Source organism: Aphelocoma coerulescens, chromosome 28 (genome assembly GCF_041296385.1).
Source record: "Aphelocoma coerulescens isolate FSJ_1873_10779 chromosome 28, UR_Acoe_1.0, whole genome shotgun sequence".
NCBI lineage: Eukaryota > Metazoa > Chordata > Aves > Passeriformes > Corvidae > Aphelocoma > Aphelocoma coerulescens.
In genome coordinates, this window is record NC_091041.1 from 1532224 (window position 1) to 1551639 (window position 19416).

The 19416-nt window shown below is 47.2% G+C and overlaps 1 protein-coding gene across 1 annotated transcript; it reads right to left on the reverse strand.

Annotated features, from left to right (window-relative positions):
* Nucleotides 1-223: 223 nt before the first annotated feature.
* On the reverse strand, nucleotides 224-18220 carry RAB11B (RAB11B, member RAS oncogene family). Its single transcript, XM_068997369.1, has 5 exons — nucleotides 18112-18220; nucleotides 12396-12591; nucleotides 10361-10554; nucleotides 8718-8798; nucleotides 224-4985 (listed from the first exon to the last, which is right to left on the reverse strand). The coding sequence occupies exons 1-5, from the start codon at nucleotides 18149-18151 to the stop codon at nucleotides 4840-4842; spliced, it is 657 nt and encodes a 218-aa protein (XP_068853470.1). The 5' UTR covers nucleotides 18152-18220; the 3' UTR covers nucleotides 224-4839.
* Nucleotides 18221-19416: the final 1196 nt, after the last annotated feature.

Below are 19416 nucleotides of genomic sequence, written 5' to 3' on the forward strand. Positions count from 1 at the left end.
GCACACCGGGACAGCGGGACAGCCCGGACACCGGGACACGCTCCCCCGCCCAACGCGGCACCCTGGGGCGGTGGAACAGCCTCGGGGGCAGCGGGTACCCCGTCCTGCCGCTCCCCGGGGCACTGGCAGGGGCACGCACCCCCGGCCCACCCTGCGCTCGGGCTCGGGAGCTGTCCCCACCTTCTTCTACAGTTGTGTCTGGAACAGAACTTGACACACACAGTATGATTTGGCAATCTTTATATCCACAATACATCATAACCATGCACAAAAATCGAGTGATGTGTTTATTTACAAAGTGAATTGCACTTAACACAGGAACCAGGAATAAAAGTAAATGAAAGGAACCTCTCTTCTGGGTTGCATAAAAGCCCAGTACTATTTATAGCCTACAAAGCCTGATAGTCAACACTACCATGCATTATCTGACCAGTGTAAAATAGGAATTGCTGTTATTTATTGAAACAGTGCAGCCCTGGAGATACTCATTCCATGGAAACATTCCATAAATCACCATCCCAACTACATTTAAGAGTCTGCAAGTCAAGAGAGTCCACCCTTCAGCCCCCACTTACTGTGTTTTACTCGAAGGACAGTTAAGTCTTCACTTCCAATTGTCTGATTGGATTCAGGCCCCTACCTTTAACACAGTTTGTTCTACTTTTTTATGGAGGAAAACATCTTCCCTAAGTGACTGAACCGCTTCACTGGGATCTTCTTTCCTTCTACAGAGTCCAGAACCTCTAAGCAAGTTCTTCCTTCATGCTTGGAAGGGAAACGATCACCAAGCCTTGGTAAGACTGAGCCAGAAACAGATCCCACCCACACCTTCTGAAGCAGTACAGCATGCAGGGATCAAAGCACCACGGAGCAAAAATACCTCCTGTACATTTTTCCAACAGCTTTTGTTGAGTGACTGATTCAAATAAAGGCACAGCCCAACCCTTACCACTCCCAGCCAAGAGCTCTGTGCTCACACAAGAGCCCTTGGTCACCACAGGTCACAGAACAGCACCCAAATGGGGGCATCTCTGAGATCCATCATCTTTCTACTGCCTCTGAACCTGCCACAGGGCCAAGAAGGCACCAAACTGCCTTTCTTCTACCAAATCTTGACGGCCTCCACAGCACACACTGATATCGTTTTAACAAAGTAGCAAGCAGTCACCCATCAAATGGATTTTTACATTTATACAAGTATGGAGCTTCAAAACTTTCCTACAAACCAAACTTCCTTGTTCTGTGCAGGCCCCAGTGAAGATCCCAGACTAATTCACCTGTCTGTAAGCACTGACTCTGCAGGAAGAGAGATTGGATTGATCTGGTGTACCCCAGGAATTTATTTTACCAATTAGCTGTTGGTGTGCTCAGGACCAAGTCACTTTTATGTATGAATTTTGGCCTTCGCCCTCCCCATCAGTAAGAGGAGAGGCAGCACAACAGACTCCTGCCTAATTCTGCATGAAAGGGCCTGTTCTAGATATCAGCAGGAGCCTCTGACTGACGGTTGTGTTACTGACACAGGTGGCAGCACTCAGGGCTTTGTAGTGTTTTCAATAGTTAAAGGAAAGTCAACCTCAACATCCAAGTAAAGCAAGCAGAGCACACATTCCTTCTTTCACAGCCAGCTTTCCTGTTATCAGGAGTTTTACAAAAGCACAATTCAGCCCTCAAATCCCTTGGGACAGATGGAAGAGAGCTGGAACCTTTTCTTTTTTCCTGACAGTAATACTGAGAGACACACAGCCAGCAAAGCTGTGGGATGAAGCAGTTCAGTTGAGGTTACATGTAGTCTGTAATTTCCACATCAGGAAAGCAAGCTTAAGGAGTCTGGGTTACTGGAGAGCTTCTCTGAATGTCAGACAGCTCTTCAGCATTTCCAGCTTCCTCAGGATTCCTCCAAGTCTTCCCCTCAACAATTCCAGCACAACAGTGGGCTGGGTTGTGGATGCAGTTTCTAAGGAGTGCACAATGCTTCATCAGGACACCAGGAACCCCAGACCAGAAGCATTTTCCCCGGTCTATGCACAGGAAGATGGCTTAATCTGGCAGAACTGGTCCCTGTCCTTTTTCTGTTGTCACCAAGAGCCCTGTGCTTAGTCTGGGCAGGAGCACCTCAGACCCACAGAAGGGCTGTGGCTTCGCCTGAGGAAGAGCCTCATCTCATACTGAGGGACCACGGCAGATAAACCCCCCTCAGCTCCCAGTGCTCAAAGGAGCTACATGGGTGAACATGTGCACACATGCAACTCCCACATCCTGGGTGCCCCCAGCAAAGGGCAGGAGGCCTTTCCCTGTCACACAACAGATCTCAAACACAATAGAATGGTCCAAGGTCCACCAGCACTGAGAGGGCTTTGGACAATGGAGTTGTTCAAGAGCTCTTCAATACCCATAAATTTAACAGCAGTTAAGCCCTAGACACTGACCTTTCACTGGGACTCCGCGGCAAAGTTTAGAGCCTTCCACAAAGTCAAAGACTGAAGAAAATCTCTTAAGAGACAAGCAAGTGACTAAACTGCTTCTTGGCTTCTTACACCAGGCCAGACTGATACTAGAAACTTCATGTTAAGAACAGGACTTGCAGAGTAAGCATGTTAATATACCACCCTGAACTAATGAGTCTTCTTAACAGTACAATTCATCCTCATGCTATCCAACTGATTTCTTTATATAAAGTTTGTTCAAAAATTAAGGAGCCCAGCTCCACTAGTGTCCACTTGTTCTCAAATGAAATATTTTCAATATTTCAAAATTTTCCATTCTCTCACTGCCAGCTGTCTAAACACTGACTGCATGTTACTGTCTAAACACTGACTGCACGTTACGTTCTGGTCTTGGACCACCAAAAAGGAGACATCCCAGTTCCCACCTTCTCTCAAGAGAATGCTAGTGAAGTAAATACCAAGTGTTGAAAGTGCTTCCTGAACTGGAACACCCCTTAGGACAGAGCCCTGTGATGCCTAAAGAGGAATTCATACCCTCATTCAATGGCATCAGCCTGCAAAGCATGCACCCCTTCACCTTGAATGTATCCTCTAAACAAAGCTGAAGAGTGGAAGTGCCAGGCACCACGTGCATCCTGTGCTGTGAGCTGGAGCCCTCTCAGTGCATACAGTACAAAATTAAAGGCATTGGTCTGGAAATCTTATAAAAGAAAAGCCATCAGAGTTAACTGCCCTTAATTTTATTACGTAACCAGACAGAACAGTTGAGACTGGAATGTCAGATTTCCCCTTCAAACACAATTCACAGTTTCATATTTGCTTTGTATCAGTAAAGAAAAATCAACTCATTAATACGCAGCTGGGATTCATCCAGTGAGGTACAGGCTCAGAATACAGAGCAAAAACTCACTGCAAATGGCTCCACAAGCCTTCAGGGAGCAGCTGATGGTCTCCAGCTCTTCCTTTAGACCGTTTCACCCAGTATTGGCCATCAGAACATTCAGTGGATACCCGAGGGGATACAAGTGTGCAAGAGCTAGTGAGTGATGAAAAGCCATCAGAGATTTGCACAAGCAACCAAGAGACTGACTGCACAAAGTTGTGGTAACATTCTTCGCATTCAGCACAACAAAGAATTAGAGTAGTTAGCCCTGCTGATGACAAATCTGTTACATCAGTGAAGTACAATCATTTAAGAATTACAGTCTGCAGTTCAGTAAAACGGTAAGAGGAAAACAATGTTAGTAGTTATTATGTGAGATCCTAATATTATGCATTTTAGTAGAGGTCAATAGTGAAAGATCATGAAGAGAAAGTTCCAGATGCTATGGATCTGCAGAAGTTTTACAAAATGTATAAAGTATTGTGTTTCTCTACAACAACCAAAACCCTTACAAGTGCAAGTATATATGTGACATGAAAATATTGCTTCACTCACTCAGACAGGGGCAGGAGAGATCTAGAGAAAAAGCAGCATGCAAAAAAAAAAAACCAACCCTGGAACTAGAGCAGATCCTGCTTTCAGACACTGACCTACAGTACAAAAGAAGCCTACTTGTACAGGTTGCAAAAGGTTTCTGAAATCAATACGCTGGCACTTACTGTACAATAATGTTAACTGATTAACATAAGCTATGAATAAATATTAAGCCACTTCATAAAGCCTGCACAGGCATTCATGGTGGCAGAAAAAGCAATGCAGACATATTTCATTGTTCCCAAATAAAACAAGAATAGAGAAAGATTTCCCAAGCAGGAAACAGTAAACTACACAGCCAGACTAACTGTATTAGGGGTAATTACAGAATAAGTAATGTTATTTTCAACAGCTTTCTTATGTGTGTGCAGCCACTAAAATCCTCACTGTGAGACTTCATCAGGACAGAAAACAGAGCATTTGGCAGGATAGCTAGTTTAATTTCTCCCCCATGTTTACAGAAACACAAGAAAAAGAGATATCTGACTATGGGAGGAAAAAACCTTGTCACCTAAATGTAGTTATTCTTCAACTGGTAGAGTCAAGTCCCATTGTTCCCCTCCCAGAAAACAAAAACAACAACAAAAGCAAACTAAAAAAAACCCTAACAAAACCAAAACAAACCCATTTGAGAAGAGTGTTTCATGGGATAATATCCAGCAGCAGATGTTCCAACACAAACACGTCTATCAGATCCGTGACTACGTTTCAAGCCCAGAAGTCACCACATGGAAGGGGTTTCAGAGGCAGGGGGATGTTAGCCCTACAATTAAAGCTCTAATATGAGAGGGGAGATTTGGGAATGGAGCAAAGGAAGGGGGAGGGAGTCACTGAATCACAGGAGATAGGAAGTGCACACAAGTTTCTAAATGAAGCACAGACGAAGTGGAGGGCACAAGAGTCATCTAGAGAAGGTCACAGGTTCTGACAGCACTGGAGTTTGTTGGATTTCTGTCCATCGGTGGTTGGTGGGACGCTGATGTCGACGACGTTGTTGCCAGGAGACTCATCGTGCGCAGACCGGTCGGCGATTTGCTTCTGCGACACGATGCGGTAGATCTCTGCAAGGAGAGCACACGGGTCAGAGCCCCGGGGGCACGGCCTCCCACGGGGCACAGCACCGAGCAAACTGTCCAAGAACATGCCAGAACCCAAGAGTGAGAAGATTTAACTTGAGGGCTCTGAAAGGGAATCTAGGCTAAGCAGATGTGGCATGTAACATCTGGCTGGCGTTCCAGTTCCGGAATGAATACACCAGCTCTGTCTGGAAAAGTTATTAAGACAAGAGTCCTCACTGTCTTCTGCAAGAGCACTTCCTATCCCATTCTTTTTCAATGACTCCACAAAAATGGGGATTATTAAAAGGGTTTTTAAATGGGAACGGAGCAGGAATGCTCATTTCTAAAACAGGGAATCATCATCTTTGTGATTAAAAAAAAGCGAGCAGCATACTCTAGAAACACCAATCACCAGGATGCTGGGAAACGTCCTTCACAGCAGCAAATTACCTGATCCCCACCTCTGCTCCTGGCAACCTGCTACCGCCAAGTAACAGCAATGCTCCTCTCTGCAACACATCAGTTTTCCTACCTATGACAGTAGAAAGCCACACGGATCCATAAAGCCCCATCCTTCTCCAAATGAATTGATTTGACTCTAACTTATGCTTGAAAGCACACAGATCCACAAAGCTGTAACCACTGAAGAGAGACTGGCAGCTTAAAAGCCATCAGGAACAAACTGTTTCAACTGCATAGTTAGTAGAAGTATCATAAGTGGAAAGGTTTTTGAGTTATTTATTTCACTGACTATAAGCCCTTGTTCCAACTTCCCTCCATTGTGAAACAGGAAAAGGGCAAGTACTTCCCTGGAAGTCTGTGGTAAATATTATGGTCACATTCATACAGCCACAACCCCAAACCAGCAACACCCAAAGCCTTTAGTAAGAATTAAAAATCATAGGCAACTGTGCAGGACTTGTTTACGGGGGGTTTTGTTAGGCTTTTCTTTTTTTTTAAGAATCTGCACATATTTATATTGTTTAAAATGGAAACCTTTAACTCAAGGCCAATCTTGTTGCCACTGGTTACCTACAGATCTTTGCTGAAAGGGACAAAGAGGGTTGTTCAGAGGCTGTCACATCCTCTTTCTTTCCTGCTCAGTACTGTATTTGAATTTGAGCTGTTCAGAGTCATTGCCAAGCCCCCTTTGCTTTGGGGTAGCATCTCTTTGGGGTGTTTTGTGGGTTTTTTTTCTTCCAGTCTTTAGTGATCCCTCAAACGAGTGGCCAGTAAGGAAACTCCTGTCCTGCTGTTCCCACTCTCTTCCCTCCACCAAGTCCCCTGTGGTGGTTTCCAACTCACTACTCTACACAGCACATTTTCCTAGGTTCCTTCTCCTCTCTTAGAAGGATGATTCTCCCCCAGATGTAATCCCTTTGGGAATAGCCTTTTCAGGACTAATCAGTCTTATTACCCATATGCCTATGTTACAGTGGGGATTACTGTAACACGATGTATCAAACAAGAAGGCCCGTGGGAAAGAAATATATATGGACTGATTCTTGCTAGATGTTTCAGAGATGTTTCATTTCCCAGCCGCATGGCCGGGATCTGCCGAGGAACTGCGGCAATCACGGGACCCGAGGGTCCCTGCCCGCGCAGGAAACACAAACCAACCCATGGGGAACGAGGCTGAGCAGGGGCAGGGAAACCCCGTGTCTCCCCTCAGGGCCACTCTCCCAGGGCTACATGGCGGGGGGAGGGACCCCGACATTTCACCCGTTTATTTTTTAAAACAACTGGATAAACATAACAAGAACAGTTTTAAAACAAAACAAGCCACCCTCCTGAGCCTTTAAATGTCCAAACAGATTCTCTGGAATATCTTAAGGCTGACAGAAGGGAGACAGGACTCTCTGAGCATGGGTTGTGGGGAAACTGAGGCAGGAGAGGGTTTAATTTCTTCCCTCCCCCTTTTCATCCCCCCTTCGGAATCGGAGAGGAGTTGTAGGGAAAGGGAATTGTATAGGGAAGCCATGGGGTGAAAAAAGGATTAGGAATAAACTGGGGATGGGGTAAACTTAGGAAGGGGCTCATATTGGGTATAGGGTAAAAGGGGAAAGTAGGCTGTGGGTAGGGAAGTTGCTGGGATGGATATTGTTTATAATTTTGTGCATAACGGCTGCCTTTGACTGGAATACCTCCAGGCCCAGTAACATTCGCTGCTTGTAAACCCTTCTTTCCTTGTACTATATCAAATTGTACAACTTCCCCATCTCCTACACTTTGCAGGTAATTTTTAGGGTTATTCCTTTTTGCCCATGCTATCTGAACTGGACAATCTCAACTCTTTTGGGAGCTCAGGATGCTGCTGAGAGAGAGGGGTTTAAGTTCCGTTTGCCTAGGCTTGACCTCAGCTTGAGTTGTTACCACACTGTGGTTCTCCTAGAGTGGCCTCAGGCCAGCGTCTCTAACCAGGGCCACTCTCAGGGACCTAAGAGGGAACACTGCAAGGGAAGACAGGATGGATGGTGACTGTTGAGCTACACTCAGAGCACTAAAACCACAAATACTGTCTCAAAGTGCCAGGAAAGTTTCAGATCCAGCCAAGTGTCCCAGATCAGCTGTGAATCTGCTACAGGGTGCGAGACCAGCCCAGCTCCAGCTCTGGGCAGTCGGCTCTGCCTCACGCTCCAGTTGCTTCACCAGTAGCTCTAATAACACAAATCTGCTGGGCAGCAAATACACCCCATTCCTCATCTGTTAGGCTTTTTAGCTATAGAGGCAGCTTGGCTGCCCTTTTTCTCCTGCCTGCTTCTTCTTGGGCACCTTGGAGTCAGAGTTGGGGTTGCTCAGTCTGGAGAAGAAAAGGCTCCTGGGAGACCTTACAGCAGACTTCCAACATTGACAGTCCCCCAAGAGAGCTGGAGAGGGACTTTGGACAAGGGCCTAGAGGGACAGGACAAGGGGGAGTGGCTTCCTATTGCCAGAGGGCAGGGTTAGATGGGATATTGGGAAGAAATTCTTGGCTGTGAGGGTAGTGAGGCCCTGGTACAGGTTGCCCAGAGCAGCTGTGGCTGCCCCATCCCTGGAAGTGTCCAAGGCCAGGTTGGACGGGGCTTGGAGCAACCTGGTCTGGTGGAAGGTTGGTAGGGGGGCAGGGGGTATAACGAGATGAGCTTTAAAGTCCCTTCCAACCCAAATGGCTCTGGGATTCTGTGATCTTCCTCTAATTGCATTGCATTTCTGTTACCAACAGAGTTGGCCAGCATCTGACTTAGTGATCCCAAGGCTCTGTAGTCCTTCCCTGCACACCACTGCAAAAGGAACCCAAAAGAGCCTGCCTTTACAATTAACCCTATTAATGCTCAGCTTCTTTCCCAGTAAGAGACTCACACTGATACATAATCAACCTACAACCCTTGCTATCAGCTGAGAACAAGAGTTCAGTAGTCTGAAAATGGTACCAGTCTGCTTTGGTGCAAGAGAAAATACTGGAACATTTAACTTCCCAGCACAGAAGTACAATTACTAGTTCCTTTACAACAGTGCTATTGCAATAGCTTGAATGTGTGGAATATCAGGAGATAGGAACCTCCAGGAGACAGAAACCCTCTTCTGGGACAAAAAAGGGTGTATGGGGTGGGAGGCAGAACACAAAGGCGAGATTAGAAAGCTTGCAAACTAACCATCATTCCCAACACTCATTTCCAAAACATTCCAGATAACTGTAAAATGTCCCCATGAAGATCTACCACCTCAGCAGCTCCTCTGAATCCATAAAAACCGTACCTGTAAGGATGTTCTTGAAGGCTTCTTCTACATTTGTTGAATCCAGAGCAGATGTTTCAATAAAAGATAAGTTATTTTTTTCTGTAATAAATAAGAAGTGGTTCAGTTAAAAACTTTAATAACACTTTATTTCACTTTTACTTTAAGGTTTTTATCTTTTATTTTAGGCCAAACCAGCCAGGGCACAGTCATTTTTTTTCTTCTCCCCGTTACACAAGGAACACATTGGTGCTGCAGTTCAGCAACATCTCCTTTGCCCAAAGTGCAAGAGCATTTTCCCCACTGCAGCCCTTGCTCAGTCAAACAACACAAAATATCATTCTCTTCTGGCTACAGATCACACCTGGAGGTGCCTTAAGCAAGAGCCCCAGCAAAAGCACGTCAGCTGCTACAGAGACACAATTCTCCTCTGCAACCCCAAAAAGATCAACAGACCTATACTTTCCTAATCAGACCCCACTTCCAAATAACAATGACCCCCTGGAACACAGTCTATTTTCTTCTTTCCTCTTACAATGCAAAAGAATTTTTTTTATTGAAAAAGAAAGTGATTGACACTTAAATATCATACCTAATATAGTTCTGTATCACATACCCAGAACAGGTAAATTCAGTCATGGAGCTTAAACACCCAACAATTAGACATTTAAAACAGCCTTAGCAGGAAGTCAGGGTCAAAAAGTAAGAAGCTGAACCAAGTGACCAAAGTAATAGAGTATCTGGGGCACCCACAAGTAGCAAAACTACTTGTTTTGCTTCTCTTAGATAAATGTCACTTCTCATTCATCTGAAAATTTTAAGTGGCTTTATTACCCTCAGGGTACTCGCTTACCAGCAAACTTCAGAAAGCATGTTTAAGCAAGCCTTGGTAATATTTCTAGAAGTACTTTAAAGGTTGTACATTTACATTCCACCTCCAAGCTTGACAGCCACACAAAAGCTGAATGTCCCCAGGACTTTAAGGGCAAAAGAGTATCTGACCAGTGCTCTGCCAGGTAAGGAAGAGAGAAGGAATGCAGTAGCAGCATCTTACATAACCCACTTGACTTCTCCCAACAAATGATCATTTTCAAGTCTGATGATCGCTGCATTTAAGAGAGACCAGATGACACTACTGTATGCATCAGCGCTCTAGAGCAGCAATGACCCCATCCAAGAGAAGGTTCAGTATTCTTTGTAGCTGTCCACATCAATATCTACTCAGCAGAATCGGGTCTCCAGGAAGGAAGGACGGACATTTTGTGTTGTGATATTTTATATTTTTATTGTGACATTTTCTCTCCTAAATGTTGCTTACTGTTTCTAGCCTTGTAAGAGGAAATGTTTTATCTTCAGCTATCAGGCAGCTCAAGGACAGTGTTTCAAAAACATGTACTACCACCAGATTTAAAAAACAACAGAAAACCACAAACTAAAAATGACAAAAAAATTCTCAAAAAAAACCCCAAGCCAACCACACATGCTAGTTAATAAGCCAAGATATTTTAATTTCTAAAAAACCCAATAAAACATCTTAAATGTCTTTTTTAGGGTCCAAACTAAAACTTGAGGTGAGAGTTCAGCCCTGGACCAAACAGTGTGATCAGAGCAGGCACCATCCCCCAGGCCCCTGAAGCCCCAGCCCAGCCAGGCCGAGTACTAACCTGCGAAGGCCCTGGCCTCGTCAGTGGGCACGGCCCGGAGGTGGCGCAGGTCGCTCTTGTTACCCACCAGCATGATCACGATGTTGTTGTCGGCGTGGTCTCGCAGCTCCTTCAGCCAGCGCTCCACGTTCTCGTAGGTGAGGTGTTTGGCAATGTCATAGACAAGCAGAGCCCCAACAGCACCACGGTAATATCTGAAACCATGAGGCACAGCCCTTCAGCGAGAGCTCTGTCCCAGCCACACCAACAAACAGGCCATCTAGCTCTTCTATAATGCTTTAAACGTCAGAAAAAGTTGTGCTGATGCAAATACTGTTGTTGGAGGGGTTTTGAAGCCTAAAACCAAGTTCCAAATGCAGGGTTTTTTTTCCAATGGCATTTCTAAAAAAATCCTGTGTGTGTACCAAAATGCTGGAGAGCCTGCAGAAACCAGGACTAAAAATGTCCTGTCCACTCCAACCGTGTGCAGGAAAACTCACCGTTCCAGAATCAGTACAGCTGGGAGGTTTTTGTGAAGTTACAACCTAACTTTCTACTAGGAAAATAGCCCTTAATAAAATGTCAGTATTTGTCCCTGATCCTTCAAATATCCCCCAGCCCTCCTACAAATTAAAGAGGGGACTCTGGGCTATATTGTCACTATCCACAAACCTCTAATCCAGGAACAGAGTCTGCCCCCTCAGGGCAGGTTTGGGCCCATTTCAACTCAAGCCAAGGGCTCAGCTCAGCACAAGTCAAGCTGTATCAGCAATCCTGTAACATCCATATCTCTTCCACACAATCCTACCATTTCTCCTCACTTCTACCAGCACCTGTCTGACATGTTGTTGAACTGAGTCAGGGCACCAAGTCAGCAGAAAACATTCCCTTTTCCCTGATGTTTGGCATTCCGCTGGCCGAGCAGGCTGAACTGGCTGAGTGACGTGTCAAGCAGGAGTTAGTGCCAGCACAAAGGAGAGGCAGGATCACAGGACTGCAGCTGCCCTAGTTCCCAGCAGTAAAACCTGTGGTTGACCCAGACTGGACTAGCAGTTTTTACAGCAAGAACAAGGGTCACAAAAGAATTCCTGAAAGTCACATTAACAGTTCCAGAAACAATGCAATTTGAAATTGTCACTTACATCTGCTTCTGCATCCCTTTCCCTATAGACTGCTCCCTTTAGGCTCCAGGCTCTCCTGGTTTTCTCCCATCTTGACAAAATTCCCCTTACCTTGAGTTTAATGGCTCAATCTGTGCATGACTCAGAAACATGTTTTTACCTTTAAAAACTGATACACATCTGCAACGTAATAAAAAATCAACTCACTGATCAGAAAATGCTCTGGAGAACCAGGCCTGACCAAAGGGTTTGCTTTTTGTCCTCTGCCAGATACTTTTGCTTCCACAGAAACAGGTACACCTCAAGCCACTCTGTGAATTAACAAGGTGCCATAGGTGAAAAAGCTTCTCACCTTCAGGGATTGTGCCTGATGCTGCACAGTCAGCACTATCATAGTTGCCTTCCTATGTCCTGGCTATTCAATGTGTGTGCTCACAAACCTAATTTTCAGGACTGTGACTAATTCAAAGTCATTGAGATTTCAAGGGACTTTTTGGCTGCAGATTTTCCTAAAAATACCCTCAATCTCAAGACTGAGGGGGCAATGGAGAGCAGAAGCCATGGGTGTTACAGTAAGCCTCCATGCCTAGACCAAAACTTGACACCAACAGTTTCCATCTGAAATGACACTCCATGTAATGAACACAGCACATTCAGCACAGACAAAAAACCAAATCACAAAACTCAAACAGAATTTCCCCCAGTTTTGATTTAAGCTGTCATTTGCTTCTATAATAGTAACATGAGAATCTAAAAATTACTTTCATTATATTAATCAAGGGAACACAAAGTATTTCTTATCTTATGACTTGGATCCACATTGAAGTTTGTCACAACGACTTTGTCACATGTCCAAAATATGTTTCATTCTCTACCCATACATTTATCTGCAGCATCTCTGCTTGAATTCTGCTGAGCAAAGACACAGTACTCACGCTGAGGTAATGGCGCGGTATCGCTCCTGGCCTGCAGTATCCCAGATCTGTGCTTTTATCGTCTTCCCATCCACCTGGATGCTCCTGGTGGCAAATTCCACCCCAATGGTGCTCTTACTCTCCAGATTGAACTCATTGCGTGTGAAACGTGACAGAAGATTACTTTTCCCAACTCCAGAGTCTCCAATCAACACAACTGAAAGGAGAGACATTATTTTCACAATTAATTCCTCATACCAGCACTGACCCCACGCAGCAGTGAGGCCTGGCAGGCAACACCCACCAGAAATGCACAGCCAGATAACACAGGAGAGACTTACATGGACAGCACCTCAGACTTTACTATGCACAGCTTGCTTCTCAAACCCCAGAAGAGCTCCAAGCTGTTTTGTGGTGAGTAGCTGCCCAGTCCTCAGAGGTAAAAATGAGAAATTGCTACAGTGACTGTCAAAGTCAAACAGTACTTTGGAGGCCCCAACCACTGCAGCAGGCAGAGGTAAGAGATGCCCCTCAGACACTCAACCTTTGGCACAGGAAGGCTGCAACCCACATTTTAAGAAACACTACAGGCAAGAACATGGCAACAGGCCACCTGTCTGCCCAACAAAAGCCGTCGTACAGTATAAGTGTACTCTATTTTTATTAAAAGACCAAAAACATGGTAAGTAAACAATTATTTGCAGTCCCTGATGGAGTCTTATGGGGTGTTTTATTTCAATAATTTAATTCATAAATATGTTCACCACAGAAAGGTAAAACAGAAGACATTTGATACTACAAAAAAGATACAAAGCAGAGCAGAACTTCATCCAGCAAAACAAGTTGTAGTAAACTGCATGAGAAGTAAGAGATGAGCTAGAAACCTCTGCCTCCACACGTGGTGTTGCCACGATAACAGAAAAATGTGAGTGCAGAGAGATCTTCAGCACACAAAGCCCAGCTTTCCTGAAAGGAATTGTGAAAACAAAGGTACATCTTGTGGCAGGAGGTTCCCTCTACTTTTTGGCTTATGGATGAGAGCAAGAAACAACTGAGAGAAACAAAAGCTGAAACAGCTGAGCCATTCTCCCTTCCTCTCCCCAAACGCTGTATCACATACCCTTTGGAATTCAAGTGTCCTGGCTCAAGCAAAAGGAAGAAAGGCAGCCAGCCTCTGTGAGCTTCTTTAACCCTGGGAATATTTCCTACTCCAGTTCTAAGTAGAGATTTGCTGATCCTCCTCATTCATATGGTCTGTTTTTCCTACGGAAAAGCAGACATGGGCAAAAAAACATTCCCAATTTCCCCCCAACAACTACAGAAGAATCTTCTCATTGCACACTTCCAGAATGAGCTCACCAGTGTCCCCCCAGGGCCAAGGATCATACTTGTCTCTTAATGCTACTACAGCTTTTCTCTGCTCAGGCCATTGTTTGATGATGCAGCTCTGGCAGCGCCTTGCTCCAGCTGGCTGCCACCCCACCCCTGGAGTACATTCCCAGGCTGCTGCTGGACCCTGGCTCTCTGCTGCGACAGCTCCAGAGAGCTGCACAGGGGGATTGTTGAAACGCTCCGGCCAGTTCCCCCAGCATCTCATCTGCCTGACAGCACAGACAGACAATTGTGCTAGCACAGCTGAACAGGCAAAACATAAAAGAGGCAGGAACAGGCAGCCAGCACATCGTGGCAAGGCACCACAACTCCCTACCCGGGAGAGCTTAAACCTCCTCACAGCACTCTGCCTTCCCTGGCAAACTGCCTAAACCATTTTTTAGGGTATGAGAACAGACAGATAAAAAAAGATTTTATTACAAGTTCTAACTCTAGGGTTTTGTTAGCTTTATTTTCCAGACAAACAGTTTTTCATCACTAATTCCATGGGACCTTCCAACAACAGGCCGAGGTCACCCATCTCGCACAGGGATCTGCTGGCTGCAGTAGGCTCTATCCTACAGCAAAGCCCTGACCGTAACCAAAAGTAAGAACATCCACCACACAAGCTAGACCAGATTGGAAAAGCCCTGAGGCTTCCAACTGTTTCTGAAGGGAGTTATCTTCCCATGACTTTGCAGCTGGAGAAAGCACAGCCTTTCCAGGTTCTAGCCACCTCCTATGCTCTGGCATTTTAAAAGTATCAGTTTTGGGCATAAACCATGCAAACGGCTCTCAGGTCATTAACTCCACCTGTCACTGGAAGAAAATTCCAGAGGTCCCACGCTTCTTTGGCTGGTTACTCACAGGCTCCCTTCACCAGGCTGCCCCACATTGCAGCAGAGCTTCTAAAATAGAATTTTTCAGAAGTTAAAGGAAGGCAACCAGATCCCAATTCAATAAAGGGCATTCTAGCCTAGAGTTTCCAAGTATTTCTTATTAATACTCAATCTTGAGCACTAAATGAGCATTTTCACTTTCAGAAGAAAGATGCCAAGACTGGGGGCCCCACGTGCAGACAGAAGACACAAGTTTTTATTTTCTATGGGAGTTGAGCAAGAAGGTACCTTCAGCATCCTGGACTAAGTGATTAGATCTTGGGAAAGTTTCTAAATTTGGTAACAGGCCACCACACAGCATCACCTGTTCAAATTCAGAAGTCATGACAGAGTAGAAAAAAGTTCCAAATGACAGTTTAAGAGTCTGAATATTCCCTAAACACATCTCACCAGAACTGATGAAGTCACTCTCCAAATGCCCCTAAGGGCCACACTGGTGATGGAAAGATGCACTGGTTTCATCTTGGAAGTGACATGAACCAATAACCAGCACCAGCCATCTTCAGATGGCTCGAAGCACACAGACAAGCCTCGTGCAGTGCCCTGTTTATATCCTGAATCCTGCTCCTTCAGTCTTTCCTGATTTTCTCTCTCATCCAGCACCCCCTGCCACTGTGTGGGTTATCCATCACCACATTACCCATCCATCAACTCAGCCACCACCCTCACTCTGCTTCCCATGTCTACAATATACAGAACTACAGCACAATCCCACCCCCCAACACGTGCCCTATATGTTGAGATCCTTATACAAAACAAGAGCCAAAGTCAGAATTAAAATTCCAGTGCCATACATCATTGGTAATAAAGGGAAAATAAATAGATCAGGTTTATGATAGAACTGTAAATACACTCATTTATTAATCTGGAAAAAACAATATATACTTTTGAGCAATTAGGAAGATTAAGACTCCCTCTAGCACAGACCATCTAACCAGAATTTGTGATAAATCTGAAGTACATAAGGTTACCAGATATTGGTGACTAATAGGATACACATTTGTTTTTAATAACCACAGCCTTTGCTAAGCTGAGACTAATCAGAGCAGTCTAAATTCCCACAAAGGTAAAGGAAAGCTCTTTTTCCTATGCTGCTTTTTCCTGCCTTTTTCATGAGCCAGCACACATCTGCACAACCTCAGATTTAATTCTTAAAATAAACACTGATAATAGCTAATCTTCTTGAGAGCAAAATTAATGTGCAGATCACATTTTAATAGGTACAAGACTTCCAACATTTTTAACGGCTCTTCAAAGGTCATGAATTCAATTCCAGATCAACGCATTCAAAGCTCAGGCTGCAAAGTCCCTGCTTTTTCACCATCCCGCTACAAAACTAACTGGGAACAGGGGCCTGTACTGCTGGCTTCTCTTGGGTCACATCACTGAACACAGCCACAAGCTCTTCGGAGCCTCACTACCCCAAACAGCCCTGCACACACGGTTTGGCTCCTTCCCCCAAAGGCTGGCGTGAGTAACAAATAATATTTTGTTCTGATCAATAAAATAAGCAGTTTTGTTGGGATGCACACAAAAGAAAGGGAAATTGGGAACAAAGAAGCACTAGTTCGGCAGAGCAGCTTTGACCATAATCACTCACATCCCCAGAGTGCTCCCAAACCTTAAGTTAGTCATTGCCTGCCACGTGCTGTCCTTTGGAAATGGGTGGCAGGGGAGACAGTCAAGCCTTAAATTTAATAAACTTTCCCAGACTGAGATCCTCCTACGTCATTATTTCTACCTCTGACTACTACACAGATTGACAGAAGAGAGTTCAAAAGCCGTCTGTGTAGCTAAGAAGGGGCTAAACCACAAGCCAACCAAAGTCCTGGACATTATTATGGCAATTGTCCTTGATGTTTAATTCCACTGCTGGAGGAGGCAGGAAGAAGAGGAAGGGGAGTTGGTCCCACAGCAGAGCCCTCATCCCACTTGGTCCCATTTATTTCTTGTCTAGTCCCAAAAAGCCCCAAAGGAAGGAAAAGATAAATAATCAAACCTCCAAAGAAACCCTTCTCTATCTACTTATTTTTTTAAAAAACATCCACACAACTCCTCCCAAAAGATGCACAGAAAAGGACAATCCTCTCACCCGTTTTTTTTAAGTGCTACAAAGTATGCCAGCATCACCACAGCACAGATCCTGACCAAATGGCTTCAGGTTGAGTCTTACTCCACATAACGTTAAAAACACATTTCAAAGCAAGTATTTTTAAAAGACAAATGCTGTTCTCCCTACCTAATTGACTATTCAGAGAAAGAAAAAAATAAGTACAATTTTTAGGCTTTCAAGTTCCTGGCTATTAAACCACCTGGGAAACAGACGGTGGAATGACTTCAGAAGGAAACTACTTTAGACTCAGACAGTTTAGCATATTTTTACAGGCTGGTCTTCTGCTTTATAGGCAGAGAAGAAATAAGGGGTTTTTTTCCCCATTATCCTCAAGATTCAACCCACTGTAAAACAAATAAAGTAAACAGGCAAATATATCTATAAAATACTTCCCACAGATGAGTAATTGTTCTTTCCTTTGGTCCACAAGTTCGGAATCACTGCTGCCCTTGTGAGTGTCCAGGTACAAAGACCGTGTCCCGAAATCAAACGCTTGGGAAATCATCACAGCAGCAAGTGACCCCCAGAGCCCTCACAGACCACCAACGGCACCGTTAGCACTGCCCTTCCCAAGAGTGAACTCTCGGGATGAAAATCGGGTTTCAGCCGCTCTATCAACAGGAGATCCGATGCAAAACAGGCTGGAAAACCAAAGATGATGGTGCTACACCCACCTGCACTGCTCCTCGGGCCTCACAGGCAGAGCTGTGGGCTGCTCCGGGAAATCGGGCGGGTTGAGCCTCTGAACAGGCAGGAGCCCGGCCTGCGGAGACATCCCACGGGACAGAAACCCCGAAGACATCCCACGGGACAGAAACCCACGGCGACGATTCCCCCGGAGCCAGCGCAGGAGGAGCAGCACTGAGCCCTCACACAGCCCTGGACAACCCGACATGTCACAGGCAGGGGCAGGCGCGGCAAAACACCCATCAGCACAATCAAATTAACACCATTACGGTCCCAGGCTCCCGGTACCGGCGCTCAGCGGGGACCTGCGAAGGAACCTTCACCAGCTTATGGTTTTTCAGCTCCGGCTCGACACCGGGCGATCTCCGGAAAACCACCGGCACCGCCGGGCACAGCCCCGGCCCGCGGTCCGCCCGCTCCCCGCCGCGGCTCCGGCCGCCCCCGGGGATCGCAGCCGCCCAGCTGCCGGCGCGCGGCCTACGCGGGCCGGGCGGGGCGGGGAAGCCCGTGCGGCTCTCCCGCCGCTCCCCCGGGGTTAGAGCAGGCCGGGGGCCCACAAGGCCGCCCCGCGCACCAAGGCCGCAGCGGCCGTCCCGAGCCCGCGCGGCCCGCTGGTCCCGGCCGAACCCGGCGCGGTGCGGCGGCCGTGGCCCCGCTGAGCACGCACCTTTGAACAGATAGTCGTACTCGTCGTCGCGGGTGCCCATGGCGATGGCGGCGCCGACCCTCTGCCTGCCCGGCACCGACCGCGGCCCAGCCGGGGAGGGGCGCTCCCGCACGGGCCAATCAGCGCCCGCCAGAGCCCGCAGGAGGCGGACGGTGCGCCAGCTCCATCAACGACAGCCAATAAACGATGGAAGTTCCGCTGACTGGCAGGAGCGTTGCCCAATGAAAAGAGGGCAGCTGGGGAGGGGAGGTGCTTGGGTGCCTGGGCTGGGAACCTGAGAGACGGGGCGGGGCCGGGCCGGGGGCGGGGCCGGGCGGGAGGGGGCGGGGTTTGGGTGAGGGCCGGGGCGGGGCTGTGGAGGCGGGGTTGGAGGGGGCGCGGCCGGGGCGGGCGGGAGCGGGCCTCTTTTCGGGGGAGGGGGTCACACCGGAGGGAGACGTGGCCCTCAGGGGGATGGGACCTCTCCGGTTTGAGCGGGATCGCTGGGAGAGGGGTTTCGCCCCGTTTGAGAGTGACTCCCCATTGCTGGGGCGTGGTGTCATCTCTGGGTGCGGAGAGAACCGGCCCGGCCCGGCCCGGCGGTCAGCGCAGCACCGGAGCCGGGGAGCACGGGGGGGCAGAGCCCCAGCAGCGCCTCGGGACACCCGGCTGCGCCCAGCGCCCCCGCTTCCCCCTCGGCTGCTCCCTGCCCCGCTCCGCGCTCCCGGCCCCGCCTTCCTGCTAAACACCAGCTGAAAAGGCTGTTCTGGCAAAAACATGCCCTCACGGTGACACCATTGTCCAAGGAAAACATATCCCCTTTTTTTTCCTGGCACGGCTCTAGGCAGTTTCCTGAGCGGAGCAGTGACCACAGCCAGAGGCCTCGTGGCCACTCGAGCAGTGGCTGTGGGACACCCTTCGCCTCGGCTTTGTGGGCTCCAAGTGGGACATCCTCCACCTTCCCGACAGCTAATTGCAAAAACTCATCCTGGGAACACTGTCCAGGCTGCAGGACCAGTTTCAGGGAGCCACTCGGGAGCACAAGGGTGTCCTTGCTACCCTGGTGGCCCCCTCCTCGTGCCCCCTCACGAGCTGTGCACACTCGTGTCCCATCACTGGTCTGACACCTTTCGTTGTGGTTGGACAAACCCCGGCACTGAAGTTGCCGACTCCTTCCTTCCCTCTGTGATGTGCGGGGAAGTGGCTCTGCTCATCACACGTTTCTCTCTTTCTGGGCTGTGCTCATCACGACAGGTCTGCCCTACTTCCTCCCTGGAGGAGTGTTTATCCAGCTAAAGGATTAGTGGGTCTGCAGTATCACAGAGG